The following is a 14,009-nucleotide window of genomic DNA, read 5'->3' on the forward strand; positions in this document are numbered from 1 at the left end:
GGCTTAACATCACAGCATCATCATTTGGCAACCGAACTAAGCTTATTAGAATCTGATAAAATTCATTGAGAATAGGAATTACTTTTTTATGACAAGAAAATAGAGTTTCTAACTTTTTTTTCCCCAAAAATCGTTAACAGAGCACATCATTGTAACCTATGTACCCTAATAGTTCTCAAGGGGACATTCTTTGTACTACTTAAAACGTCTGTAATTAAAACCAGTAAAAGAGATTTCATTTTATTTTAACTACTAGAATCTTATATCAACATATATTAAGGAAAAATAGACATGAAATTTCATAGCGATTTCTTCTCATCTTCTGTCCTCATTGTATTTAAAACAGTTTTAACTTGCTCTTTATAACGCAAATTTAGTGCTCCTCTACTTAAAACTCTTTATGATTTAGGATAGTGTCCCACTCACAATTGTATTCATCAATCCCTTCCTGATTTCAAAGACACTCTCACAGGGGGAAGAATGCTGACTTTCTTATTCATGCAGCATTCCTCGTTGAGTTTGGGTTTGTTAAAATATGAAGGTGTTATTAAAGATGTTTAATTGTCATTTAACTGAAACTACCAGAAGGAGACTGAAAACAAACTGCTTTAACACAAGTTTTCCCAAGAACTAAATATTTCAGAAGATTCAATACAACCAGAATGAACATTCTCCAAGATTAATGGAGAAATCAAGAACAATTGGCTTTATTTTTATCTCTTGGGCAACCATAAGACAAACTGTTTTCAACAAATGTGCCTTGTAATGTTAATGCTACCAGAGTTCATAAAGAGACAATTTATTATTTTGAGTTTATTGTCCAACAACAATTCATCAGCTTTCAGGTTTAGCTCACTAGTTCACAGGGGTCCTTTTATTTGTTGTTTAATTAAGCTTCTTGTCAAATGAGGCAGATATTAAAAGATAAAAGATGTTTTGTAAAATTCCATCATCTTTCACTTATGTACTATTGATGACCTGGAGACTTTGACAATTTTATTAATGGAAAATTCAGCAGTGAAAGAAGGCAAAAAAGAATCACAAATAACTGAAAGAACTGATAATCCTATGCAAGCTTAGTCTCTACATTTAATATACTTATTTCCCAACAGAACCCAAACTGACATGTTTATGTTTTTAAACCATTGTCATGTACATGTAAATGTAAAATTCAACCCTGGGCTGGAAAATTGGAAAATATAAGCTAAGGAAAAATGTATGCAAATAGTAGAAATTTTTTATAGTTTTAATCTTTTAATCGTCATTTTCCTTTTGAGGTTAAGGCAATTATTCCCAGGCTTCAATGGATGGGGGGCCATTTAGTAGTATGGAATATTTATTGTTTTAGCGAACACAAGCAGAAAATTAATAGCCAACACAAATAACTGACTTTTTTGCCATGCACCTATCAGTGAATTTATTTTTGAGTATTCATAGCTTTATAAGTGCTTTATATATTTACACAGACACCTTTATAACTCATGAGTTTTGAAGCAAAAGAAAACTTGAAGTAGAGTCAGACAGCTGCCTATTCAGTATAATGATATTCAGGACTTTTGAAACCTATGGGATATTGAATGCATCCTACTTCTTTATTTTATTTATTTTATTTTATTTTATTTTATTTTATTTTATTTTATTTTATTTATTTTATTTTATTTTGTGTTGTGTTGTGTTGTGTTGTGTGTGGGTGTGTGTGTGTGGGGGGGGGGGTGGATGTGTGTCCCAGGCTTCTTTATTTAAGAGCAAAGTGATGAGAGATGGGGGGACATCCTACTTCTTTATTTCAGGATATTATGTTTCTAGATCAAAAACCATGTAAATATAAATGATAATCCAGTGTTTATCAGGATTACTTAAAAAAACAATGTCTGATATCTTAGAGGTTTGTACTGGAGAAATAAAACATGCACATGACTGAATTATTGGCTTTATGGTAACAGAGGTGGTACTACTGTATAATTTTGGTTAACTCCTGAATTATAGTTGACATCCAATCTTAAACAAATAAGGAATTTTGTATTTCAAATAACCTAAAATATATATACTCATAGGCTCAAAGATCAACTAATTCAATAAATAAATCTCAATTAAAATACTGACTTTAGGATCTAATAATTTCCACACAGAAAAAGCATTCAAAGACCAAATATTCCTGAATAAATTTCAATTTACTCACCAAAGGAAAAAGGGGAAAAATCTAATATACTATTTAACAGTTTAGGAGTATGTATATAACCTATATTTGATATTTATATGGATATATATATATGTCTTATTTTATGGGTACATTTTTATAGATATATTTCATATCATGGTACAGAAGTAGATCAGAAATTATCCTACATGCCCCCACATTCCTGAGGTTTTATGGTATTCTTAAATGTCCCAAAAGAGGTAAGTAGTTGTCTACAATTTCAAGCCATGCACTATGCCATGATAATCATAAGTAGTAAACTAAGTAGATAGGGTTCTTTTTTGTTTTTAAGATGTTGTTTATTTATTCATGAGAGACACAGAGAGAGGCAGAGACACAGGCAGAGGGAGAAACAGGCTCCCCGTGGGTAACCTGATGTGGGACTCAAGCCCAGGACCCTGGGATCAAGACCTGAGCCAAAGGCAGATGGCTCAACTACTGAGCCACCCAGTTATCCCAGTAGGTAGGGTTCCTATTAAGTTCAAGCTTATCATGCTTATTGCACTTTAAAAAAACAGAATCTTGGGGATCCCTGGGTGGCTCAGCGGTTTGGCACCTGCCTTTGGCCTGGGGCGCAATCCTGGAGTCCCGGGATCATCGGGTCCCGCGTTGGGCTCCCGGGATGGAGCCTGCTTCTCCCTCTGCCTGTATCTCTGTCTCTATCATGAATGAATAAATAAAATCTTAAAAAAAAAAAAAAGTGGTATACTTTAAAAAATAAAATAAAATAAAACCAGAATCTTAAAAAATAATGCATTTGTGAATTACTTTAAAAGTCTAGATATATTTAGACATTATATATATATATATACACACACACACATATATATATATATTTATATATATATACACACACACACACACCAACAGTATCAAGGATTAATAAGGCAATATTCCTGCCAGGCCAGCACTGAAGGCCCTGTGAGAGCTGTGTATATATAAGGTCTTTTCCCTTTAATATAGGAAATTGGGCTTCTAATCAAAACACACAAAAAAACTCTCTGGAAGAAAATATCTAAAATTTATAGAGATGAAATGTCTATGTGGGAAGAAAATAGATAAAGGGATTTGAGAATTAACTAGAAAGAGTAAATATAAAAGTTGAATTCCCAGACTATGTTGAATCTTTAGTGTATAATATGGGAAAAGTTTGAAAGTAGATAGAAAATATTTGACCATCAGCTATGTACCAGATATGAGTTTAAAGGTATCTGTGCAAAAAGTAACAAAAACTCCTCTCATAGTATTTGTGTCTTAATGCTATAATGAAGAATTTTTTGCATTCTAGCTAGTAACTGTCATTGTTTTAAATAAACCAAGGTTCACTGAAGTGTGACTGTAGGGTACTAAGAGTGTATTAGTTGGGGAGGTGGAGTGGTTAAGAAGCATCAAAATGTATATTAATTCAACATTTATTGAATAATACCAAATGGAAGTCTCTACATAAGTGGAAAGGAAGTAATGATAGTACAAAAGAATATCATAATTCTATCCTAAAGGAATTTATAAATATTAATTTTAATGCAAGTCTTCATCTATTTTAATAAGAGGTACACTATATACCTCATAACACACTTTACAAACTTAATTCATTTCATTTCCAAAACAATTCTATGAAGTGTTATTTTTCACTTTACAGATGATAAAATTCTGGATTGGGGGGGAAATTCATTTCATTTCCAAAACAATTCTATGAAGTGTTATTTTTCACTTTACAGATGATAAAATTCTGGATTGGGGGGGATTAAGTAATAACCCAATGTAGCATCCTTAGAATGTAGCAGGCAACTATGATTTAAAAGCAGCTCTGGATTCAAAATCCATGAATTAAAAAAAAAAAAAATGCTTAGTTTTGTTCTTTCCCTTACCCAGGCCCTTTACAAAATGTTTTTGAAAGCACTGAAAGGAATAATTATAGAACACCTCCTCAAAAGATATGATATTAAAAAACAACATATAAGTTTAGTTAATAAAGGATCTTAAGAATTAAGTTAGCCCCCCAATATTTTAACTGTTTGGGAGAATTGAGGTCTGACAAAATTTCAGAGTTAATTAGCAAGGAATGAAAGTTTGAAAATCCTGATAGTCCGCATAAATGCTGTTCTCATTACACTACACTGCCGATCAAATATTCATACTTTCACATATATCAAAAATATATGTATTTAAACATATTTCCTAATATTTTAATAAAAACCTTCTAGAGACCACTGGAAATCAAGACATTTTCTCCCACTTATTTATAACTAAAATTTTGCTGGTATTTTTCATTATACAAAAAAGATAAAAGTGTTATATTCAGACAAAAATACATTTTAGAACTATAATTATTACTGAGAATAATCAGGGATATTTCAAAATGGAAAAGAGGTCAGTTCATTAGAAGGCATAACACTCCTAAATATGTCAGTTATCCAATAACAGAAATTCAAAAACATGAAGTAAAAACTGATAGACCTGAAAAGAGAAATAGGCAAATCCATAATTATAGTTGGAGAGTTCAATTTCTTCTGTCAGTAATTGAAAAAAAAAAAAAAAACAAATAGAAAATCAGCAAGAATATAGAAAACAGACTTACTGAATCTAATTGGCATTAATAAAACATTGCAGGTGACAAAAGCAAAATATACATTGTTTTCTATGTAGGCTATTTTCAGTGCCAGAGTTTTAATAGTTTTTTTAAAGAATCAGAAGCATATTATGTATGTTCTTTGACAAGAGACTGAATCAAAGACCTACAACAAAAATATATAAAAAATACACAAATATCTTCACATTACACAACATATTTCTAAATAACTTGGGACTAAAAGAAAAAATAAGGGGAGCATTAGAAGACACCTTGAACTGACTGAAAATCAGAATACATTTTATTAAAATATGTGAAGCAATGCTACACAGTGTTTCAAAGAAAATTTGTAGCATCACTGGTTATATTAAGAAAAAAAAGTTTTCAAATCAGTGACTTAAGGTTCCAATGTTAAGAATTTTCAAATAGAAGAGCAAATTAAACCAAAGCAAGAAGAAATAAGATAATTTCATTCTAGAGCATAAACCAAAGAAATATTAAACAGAATAATAATAATAATAAAAAACCAACAAAACCAAAAGCTGATTAAAGAGATCAATAAAAAGGAAAATACTGATCTCTACATGGTTCAGTCAGAACATAAAGGAAGTAGACAAATTATCAATATCATAAATGAAGTAAAGAACATTACTACAGATCCTACAGACATAGTGAGGATAGTGAGAAAATATTATACAACTTCATGTCAAAAAATTGAATATCTTTGATTCACAAGCTAAATTACCAAGTGAAAAAGTAATCTTATTGTAAGAATATACCTCATTTTTAAACAGAAACAATACTTAACACATTTAACTCAGTAATCACATTTTATATCTTAAAATATAAACAGTATTTCCATTTTGCTCAAGCTCAAAAACTTTTTGTAAAATGACATCAACCAATACCTTTTATCAAATTATACAGTATTTATTCCTGGCTTCATAAAAATACTACATGCTAAAGTCTCTACTGGATAAGGGCAAAATCATTTCATTTCCTTTTATATTAACAAGCAAAACCAATTTGTCTATTGTACATAAGTAGCCTTGATTTTCCTTATGACTGTTATAGATTCCAAGATTTTCTGAGAAAAATGACACAACGTCCATAATGCTTTGAAATGTGAATCTGTCAAAATACTGGATTTTTTTTTCAACAAAAATTTGACTTAATCAAAAAGTGTTTGCATGACTTTATATTTATTTAAAATGCTATTTGGCCTAAAATTAGAATGATAATAATTACAAAATGTAGTATCTAATAGGAATCACAGTTCTTTTAACATGCAAGATTTAGCTTGTACAAATGTAACTAATTAATAACATCTGAAGTGCATTCTCCTATAGGACTGATGACCATCTGGTTGACCTTGCACTAGATCAAGAGGGAAGGCAAATCTGTAAATCATTGTTCCCCAAATGTTATCACTCCATCATTCTACCACAAGAAGAAGGGATAAAACTTGGATGAGAGAAAAGATCTCTTGTTTCACACATTTCTAAATTGACTTTGATTGTCAATTGGACTGTAAGACAACACTGAGAGGATTCTTCTAATGTCCCATCCAGAAAGAGACTGGCGGAAGACCAAGTAATAGTGAAGGAAAAGAATTCAAGACAGAAGAGCCAGGAGGCAAGGTCATTATGAAAGAATATAAAGATGCAAATGACCTCTGTGTCATGTAGCCTGATATTACTTGAATTTCCTCAGGATCATTTTCCAACTCACAATTTTTGGCTGAGAAATAGTGATAGAAATTTTGAAATAAAGGAAAGCGAGTATATATAATATGTATTTTAATTAATATATATTCATATATGTGTCAACCTTGTATAAAGTTCTATATTGTAATGTCAAGAGTAAATAATTTTGGAAGAAATGCAGCTACTTACTCATTGTGACACAGAAAAATCATCACAAAATCAAAGAGAAACTTAAAACAATAAGAAATTCAGAAAAGGCATCTGAAACAACTATACTGTCAAATTTCTTATGAAAATGATTATGAAGTAATGATTAAAATTTATACATTTGAACAATTGTTTTGTCCAAGGCATTTTTCCTATGCTACTATGTCTAAAATATAGTTGCCTGTAGAAATTTTTTGTATTAATTTAGAAATTATGGAATTTCATTATTTGTTCTCCCAGGTGATATATCTCTTTAAAACAACTTAAGTGATATTTTCTGATTATTTTCTAGCAAGACTTTTAGGAAGAATAAAATTTTAGAACTCTCAGATCAATAGTTTATCTTACATTGCCGTATTCTACACATGTTATAAATTAAGATAAGTCTTATTCTGCAAGAATCTGCTTTGAATTTGAAAGCATTAGAGTATATTAAAAAGTCCATCATAACTTCTAGTCACTCTATACATAGCAGTTACTGTCTTACTTAGTATTGAAGTTTGGTTTTTAAAAATTATACTACTTAATTTCCTCTATAAAAGTCTTTTCTAGGGATCTCTGAGTGCCTCAGCGGTTGAGTGTCTGCCTTTGGCCCAGGGCGTGATCCTGGAGTCCTGGGATCGAGTCCCACATGAGGCTTCCTGTATGGAGCCTGCTTCTCCCTCTGCCTATGTCTCTGCCTTCCTCTCTCTGTGTGTCTCTCATGAATAAATAAGTAAAATCTTTGAAAAAAAAAAAAGTCTTTTCTAATACGGACTTGATTGATTATCTCTGGTGAAATACTTGTCTTTAAAATTTACACATTTTGGGTTAAGTTTGGGTTAAAAACAAGGTTGGTTAGTTTGATGTAATAGAGAGAACAAGTTTAGATAACTAATCTGTGAGACCACTCCATCTTCCTATATATTGAGAGAAATATAGAAAAGAGGAGACAAGTTGTACTTCTACCTAATGCCTTTAGTTTTCATTTGATTACATATTTCATAGTTCTCAACTTGGAAGAGGAGGTATAAGTAGACTGCAAGATGTCACAGTATTTAAAAGACACTTCCAGGGGCCTTTCCCACTACTTAACTGAATAGCCATGGGTCTTAAGGGAGAATGCCTGGCTTAGAAGCTAAGGAAGCAATTAGAAGCTCACACACTCTAAGTTCTACATAAAGTTCCTTCAGTGCTTATGATAACCTTGGGGAAATCCCTTGGTGACTTAAGAAGGAAAGAAAAGAAAAAAAAAAAAAAAGATATCCATTTGACTGATAAGTGTCCATCATACTGTTGTTTGAAATTCAAGACAACAGAGGATTTCAAAGACACTTTGCTATAGAAAGGTCTGAGAGTGTACTGTTTCTCAAGTTAAATGAAAATATGCTCAATGACACTAAGGTTTATACAGAAAGTAAGTTGAAAGAAGTCATAAAAATATAGTAACCCCAATTGGCAAGATGACTTTCTTGATCCATTTCTTATTCTATCTGTCCAGTTAGCATGGGTTACATGACTGACCGAACTACCTATACTAATGCTTATGCATACATTTGGCAAACCATTCCTTCAGAGCGTCTTACACCTTTTATGTCTGTGCAAATTTGAAATCGCATCCATTTTCCTGAGCATCTGAAGATAACATTTGTACACAACAGCAATCAAAACCATAATCCCAACCTATTCTTTTAGATCCTTTTCAATTAAGTAGGAGACTCTGCCAATCTCAGGAACTCCTTTTGGACATGGAAGAAGGACCATCAGAACAACATATGGAGAAATCAGTCTGTAGGATAAGACTAAAATTTATTAAGAAAAATTTTAAGTAAATTAAACCTGCATAGACGTGTCTGCTAATGAGGAGTAGCACATAGAGGGTATTTCTCAAACACCAGGTGACTCATCAGAAGAGAATTGCAAAGGGACAGGATATACTTCAAGCATTTTCATAAGCAAATGCAACAGAGGGTTTTTGCCTATAAACCAATAATTTAAAATAGCCATGTCATCCCAAAAGCAGTCCAGTAAAATTTTTAAAATTAATCAACAGTTGATAATATTTTACTATCTTTAATTGGTTATTAATGTTTGGATCTGGATGTGAAATTTTAAAAAAGACTTCAAATGACATTTCCCCCAGAGTATTTATCAACTTTTCTTACCATCAAATGTTAAATAAACTCTTGCTTGGGGCTGAGATGATCCTTTTACACAGATAGAACAAACAAATACTCCAACCAACGTGAAAATTGTCCGGAAGGCCATTTTCTCCAGATTTGCAAGTTAATATCCAAGGGAGAATACCTTTAAAAGAGAGGTAACAAGTTTGTGATACATCATTTCACATTTTAGGAGCACACCCCCTCACATACACACAGATACACACAAACCCAGCCATCGACAGAGCACCTATTCACAAAAGACATATCTAGACTTTTACAGTCATGCAAACAGTAGGAGGTGCTCTGACTTTGTTTCTTAGATGTGAAAATTTGGATTTGATTCATTTGTGTCTGAAAGTCTTTGCAAAAAAAAAAAAAAAAAAAAGAAAAAAAGAAAGAAAGAAACTGCTTTCTCTTCCAGCAAATAATGCTAATATTAAAGCAGAACGAAGCAGCCAGGAAACGTGTTCCTAAAGGAAAACCCGATATTTAAACTTGATCCTCCAATGATCACATAGCATTGAAAAGACCTGAGAATGGTACCAATCCGCATGAGTGGCTGAAAACTTCTCTTTCTACCATAAATACAGTAATAGCAGGAAAACGCCATATGAACTTTCACGCACACCCACTCACTCCCAACCTCATTAGCTCTTTTGGGGTAATCATGTCTGAAATGGTGTTTCTGCACATAAATATATGTGTGCTCAATCCTTGACCACTGAAATCACTCAAATTAGTTATCTGCCAATTTACACAGATGACCATGCAGCTGTTAAATGATGCAGATGAGGTAACCATGGACGGGTGCCAAATTCAAACCAATGACTTAGTGGTGAGCAATCCAGTGAACCATGTACCCCGCAATGCATATTTAAGATAAATCAAGCAGAAAGCAGGCTGTCAAAATTCCAAGAGATAAATCAGAGAGAAAAGCATTACCTTTGGAAACTGTGGCTATAAAATTGATACGTACTATTACCTAATGTGTGAGTACCAAGCAGGACCAGGTAAGGGGGTAACCGGAGATCTACAGCGGCTCCAGTGGCCACAATATGCAAAATAAACCCACCCGGACCGTGAAAGAAATCATATCATTTTGAGTGTGATGTTATTCTACAATAAAATGACAGAGTTAAAGCTAGAAATCTGTTTTTACAGGTTACAGCAATGCTAATCTTCACTGTTATGTGTCTTTTAATGTTAAAGTCTTAACATTTTATTCAATAAAGGGATGCCATGAAGAACGGAAAAGGCTGCTTCATGAATGCAGAAGAAGAGGCGCAACTAAACGGAACATGCCATTTTAATCAATCTACACGTTTTAAACAGTTGACTTCCTGGGTGGTACACGTGTTATGAGACATAGAGACAAAACTGTTTGCCTTTCCCAACACAGACGGAGGAAACCCTGGAGATGTTTGTGTTGGTAATTTTCAAACGAAACAGTTTCTTCCTGCTTCCACAACCTCTTCACCTTGTCATCTCTAAATTAACTTAGAAGAAAATTGGTTTTATGGGGTTACTGTCTCTTAGTAATTTGCTCCCTGGTTTTGTTGACTTTACAGTAAAAAAAAAAAAAAACCTCTAAATATGCCTGACCTTTGTCCCCTTATTAAGCAGGCAGACAATATCTACAATTTTGACACACACCCTGCTACCACTGGTGTTCTATTCTAGCTGGCGGGTCTCCCCCAAAGCAACGTTTGCTAAAAACTGCCAAGAGTAACAGCGGAGGCGAACTGACAGGTCGCAGGAGCGGAGTCCGCAGAGCGGGGTGGCCCGACGGGGTCCGGCACGTGCCCCCCAGCATCGCAGCTTCCCCGCAGCTGGCCCCGGGGCGCGCGGCTTGTTCTCTCCTCCAGGTCACACCAGTGACCACGGGCAAGGCGGGGCGCCCCTGCGGGGCCGTCCCCCGCCCCGGCGCCCAGGGCACCGCGCTGCTCCCCGACCCCGAGGCCCCGCCGCCCCGCAGGTGCCGCGCCCGAGCAGCCCCCGCCCGCGCCCCGCAGGTGCGGCGCCCCGACCCCGAGGTCCCGGTCTCCGCGGGGGGCCCCGACCCCGCCGCCCCGCAGGTGCCGCGCCCCCGGCAGCCCCCGCCCGCGCCCCGCAGGTGCGGCGCCCCGACCCCGAGGTCCCGGCGGGCGCCCCGAGGTCCGCACGGCCGTTGTCCCGGGCGCGGCGCCCGCTTACCGAGGAGGCCGGGTCGCCGGGCTCAGCCGGGGCCGCCGCCGCCCAGCCCTTCCCGCACAGGGCCCGCCGTCCGCGGCGTCCCGGCGGCGCCTCCTCCCGGCGCTGCGACTCTTTGTAGGGGACTCGCGGACTGGGCGCCGCTCCGCCAAGCCCCTCGCAGTGAATGGAAAGTGGCCGGCACCGCGGCGGGCGCGCGGGTGTCCGGTTACAGCGACGCGGCGCGCGGCTCCCGCGGCCCCGGCGCACCGCCCAGCACCCCCGCCCCCCGGCCCCCGCCCGGCACCCGCCCCGCCGGCCCGCCGCCCGCCCCCCCCCCCCGGCCGCACCCCCGCCCGGCACCCGGCCGGCACCCGCCGCACCCCAGCCCCGCCTGCCCCCGCCCCGCCGGCCCGGCCTCCCCCGGCTGCACCCCCGCCCGGCACCAGCCCGGCATCCCGGTCCAGCACCCCTAGCACCCTGCCCAGCACCCCCGCCCAGCACCCGCTGCACCCCCCCGTCCAGCACCCCAGTCCAGCACCCGCCGCACCCCCGCCCAGCACCCCAGTCCAGCACCCGCCGCACCCCCGCCCAGTACCCCCGTCCAGCACCCGCCGCACCCCCGCCCAGCATCCCCCGCACCCCCGTCCAGCACCCCCGTCCAGCACCCCCGTCCAGCACCCCCCGCACCCCAGCCCCGCCTGCCCCCGCCCCGCCGGCCGCACCCCCGCCCGGCACCAGCCCGGCATCCCCGTCCAGCACCCCTAGCACCCTGCCCAGCACCCCCGCCCAGCACCCGCTGCACCCCCCGTCCAGCACTCCCGTCCAGCACCCGCCGCACCCCCGCCCAGCACCCACGTCCAGCACCCGCCGCACCCCTGCCCAGCACCCCTGTCCAGCACCCCTCGCACCCCCGCCCAGTACCCCCGTCCAGCACCCGCCGCACCCCCGCCCAGCACCCCCCCGCACCCCCGTCCAGCACCCCAGTCCAGCACCCCCGTCCAGCACCGGCCGCACCCCCGCCCAGCACCCCTCGCACCCCCGTCCAGCACCCCCCGCACCCCAGCCCCGCCTGCCCCCGCCCCGCCGGCCGCACCCCCGCCCGGCACCAGCCCGGCATCCCCGTCCAGCACCCCTAGCACCCTGCCCAGCACCCCCGCCCAGCACCCGCTGCACCCCCCGTCCAGCACTCCCGTCCAGCACCCGCCGCACCCCCGCCCAGCACCCCCGCCCAGCACCCGCCGCACCCCTGCCCAGCACCCCTGTCCAGCACCCCTCGCACCCCCGCCCAGCAACCCCCGCACCCCCGTCCAGCACCCCCGTCCAGCACCCACGTCCAGCACCCGCCGCACTCCCGCCCAGCACCCCTCGCACCCCCGCCCAGCAACCCCCGCACCCCCGTCCAGCACCCCCGTCCAGCACCCACGTCCAGCACCCGCCGCACTCCCGCCCAGCACCCCTCGCACCCCCGCCCAGCACCCCCGTCCAGCACCCACGTCCAGCACCCGCCGCACTCCCGCCCAGCACCCCTCGCACCCCCGCCCAGCACCCCCCGCACCCCCGCCCACCACCCGCCGCACCCCTGCGCCCTCCCCCCACCCAGCCGGGCCCCACCCGGAGCGCGCGGCGCGGGAGGGCGGCGGGGAGCGGGGGCGCGGCTGGTAGCCCGGGCGGGGCGCGCGCTCCGGGGAGGACGCCGGGCGCCCAGCGGGGGAGGGAGCCGCGGCCGTGACGGGCGGGACCTACCTCCTCCCGCCGCAGCCCCTGCAGCCCGCGCCCGCCCCGCCCGCCCCGCCCGCCCCGCCCGCCTGCCCCGGCGCCTCGCGGGCCCTGGTCCCGGACCTGACGCGCCGCCCGCACCTGAACCGCCCGCAGGGCCGGGGCTCGAGGCGTCCGGGCGCGACGCGAGCCGCTTGTTCCCGGCACTACTTCCAGGACGACTCGCCGCGAAGACGTGAGCAGCTCCTGACCTAAGTTGAGAGTAACGAGTTGCACCACAGAACACCTGACAGCTTCACCGAGCGGCTGCAGGCGGCGAGAAGCACCGAACACCTTTCTCTGAGCTACTTCTGGGACCGCCCGAGACCCTGCGGACTGAGCACCAGTCTCCCTGCCGAGGCCGAGGCCGAGGCCGGAGTCAGCGCTTCGCCCTCCGGGAGGCGGAGGACGCGTCCCTGAGGTTGCTGGGATCAGTCACGCAAATCACAGAACCCTTCACTTGGAAGCGTGCAGCCACCGGGCACTGGCCTGCAACCCACGGCAGGCGACGTACTCGTGCGTTTTACCTTTAGGTTCCAGGGAACCAAGGTAACCGATGCAAGGTGAAATGCAAGTCAAACGGCGGTTCCACAGGGAGGGCCGCCACCTGTCCCGGCCTCCAGGAACCCCAGGAATGGACCCTCCGGCTCACACATACTCGCACGGCTTTGGAAGCTGTGACAGCTTAGGATTAGCCGCAGTCTGTGTACCCTGTGCTGTGACCCCCTCTATCTTGTCTAAATAAACGTATCCTTGTATTTAACCGAATGCTCTCTGTTCAATACCGAGGCATTACGGGGCGTCTGCTTAGGCCTGGAACATTCACCGTGGGCCTCCCCCCAAAGGTGCTGTAAGGTTGCTGCTGGCAGGCAGGCGCCGCGGCAGACTCAAGCACGGGGATGCATCGAGTGCTCGCGCTTGCCCGCAACCTAGGCCGCATAGTGACATCCTCGGGGTGGCAATAGGTGCCCCTACCCAGGAAGACTCAGCTCTGCCCCCATTTCTCCAAACCGCTCAGAAACCTGAAACAACCCTAACAAAACGGCACCTTTACAAGACGCTTGTCTAGGATGAGTCTTTGATTCCTTCCTGATAGGTGGGAAATGTTGGAGCTGATTGAGTAAGCTAGTCTGGGGAAGGCCGCTAGGTCCAGAGAAGGGGGGCGCCCGGGGGGCTCGGCGGCTGAGCGGGATCCTGGGGTCCCCGGACGAGGCCCACATCGGCTCCCCGCAGGGAGGAGCCTGCTTCTCCCTCTGCCT

At 43.2% G+C, this 14,009-nt stretch overlaps 2 protein-coding genes across 4 annotated transcripts in view; one reads left to right on the top strand and one right to left on the bottom strand.

Moving 5' to 3' along the window:
- Positions 1 to 12,872, bottom strand: part of SEMA3C (semaphorin 3C) — a 182,326-nt gene extending 169,454 nt beyond the window's left edge. Inside the window, exons 1-2 of one of the 3 annotated variants that reach the window (XM_038562835.1) lie at positions 12,853 to 12,872; positions 8,824 to 8,965 (exon numbers count right to left, since the gene is read on the bottom strand). In XM_038562835.1, the coding sequence (XP_038418763.1) occupies positions 8,824 to 8,926 (103 nt within the window). In that variant the 5' untranslated portion in view covers positions 8,927 to 8,965; positions 12,853 to 12,872. Of the gene's footprint in view, positions 1 to 8,823; positions 8,966 to 11,016; positions 11,172 to 12,852 lie in introns of those variants that run through there. The other 2 variants (XM_038562834.1, XM_038562836.1) reach the window with 2 other exon arrangements.
- On the top strand, positions 9,809 to 12,724 carry LOC119864290 (basic proline-rich protein-like). The gene is made up of 3 exons (XM_038562538.1): positions 9,809 to 9,833; positions 10,504 to 11,284; positions 11,518 to 12,724. The coding sequence occupies exons 1-3, from the start codon at positions 9,809 to 9,811 to the stop codon at positions 12,722 to 12,724; spliced, it is 2,013 nt and encodes a 670-aa protein (XP_038418466.1).
- Positions 12,873 to 14,009: the final 1,137 nt, after the last annotated feature.

This window comes from Canis lupus, chromosome 18 (genome assembly GCF_011100685.1).
Source record: "Canis lupus familiaris isolate Mischka breed German Shepherd chromosome 18, alternate assembly UU_Cfam_GSD_1.0, whole genome shotgun sequence".
In the NCBI taxonomy this organism is placed as follows: Eukaryota; Metazoa; Chordata; class Mammalia; order Carnivora; family Canidae; genus Canis; species Canis lupus.

Bases quoted from the DNA above. Each gene is read 5' to 3' on its own strand.
- LOC119864290 (XM_038562538.1), top strand. From the start codon at position 9,809: ATGTGTGAGTACCAAGCAGGACCAG. The intron at 9,834-10,503 runs GTAAGGGGGTAA...GTTCTATTCTAG, and splicing joins TGAGTACCAAGCAGGACCAG to CTGGCGGGTCTCCCCCAAAG. The intron at 11,285-11,517 runs GCCCCCGCCCGG...CCCCCCGTCCAG, and splicing joins CCCAGCACCCCCGCCCCCCG to CACCCCAGTCCAGCACCCGC.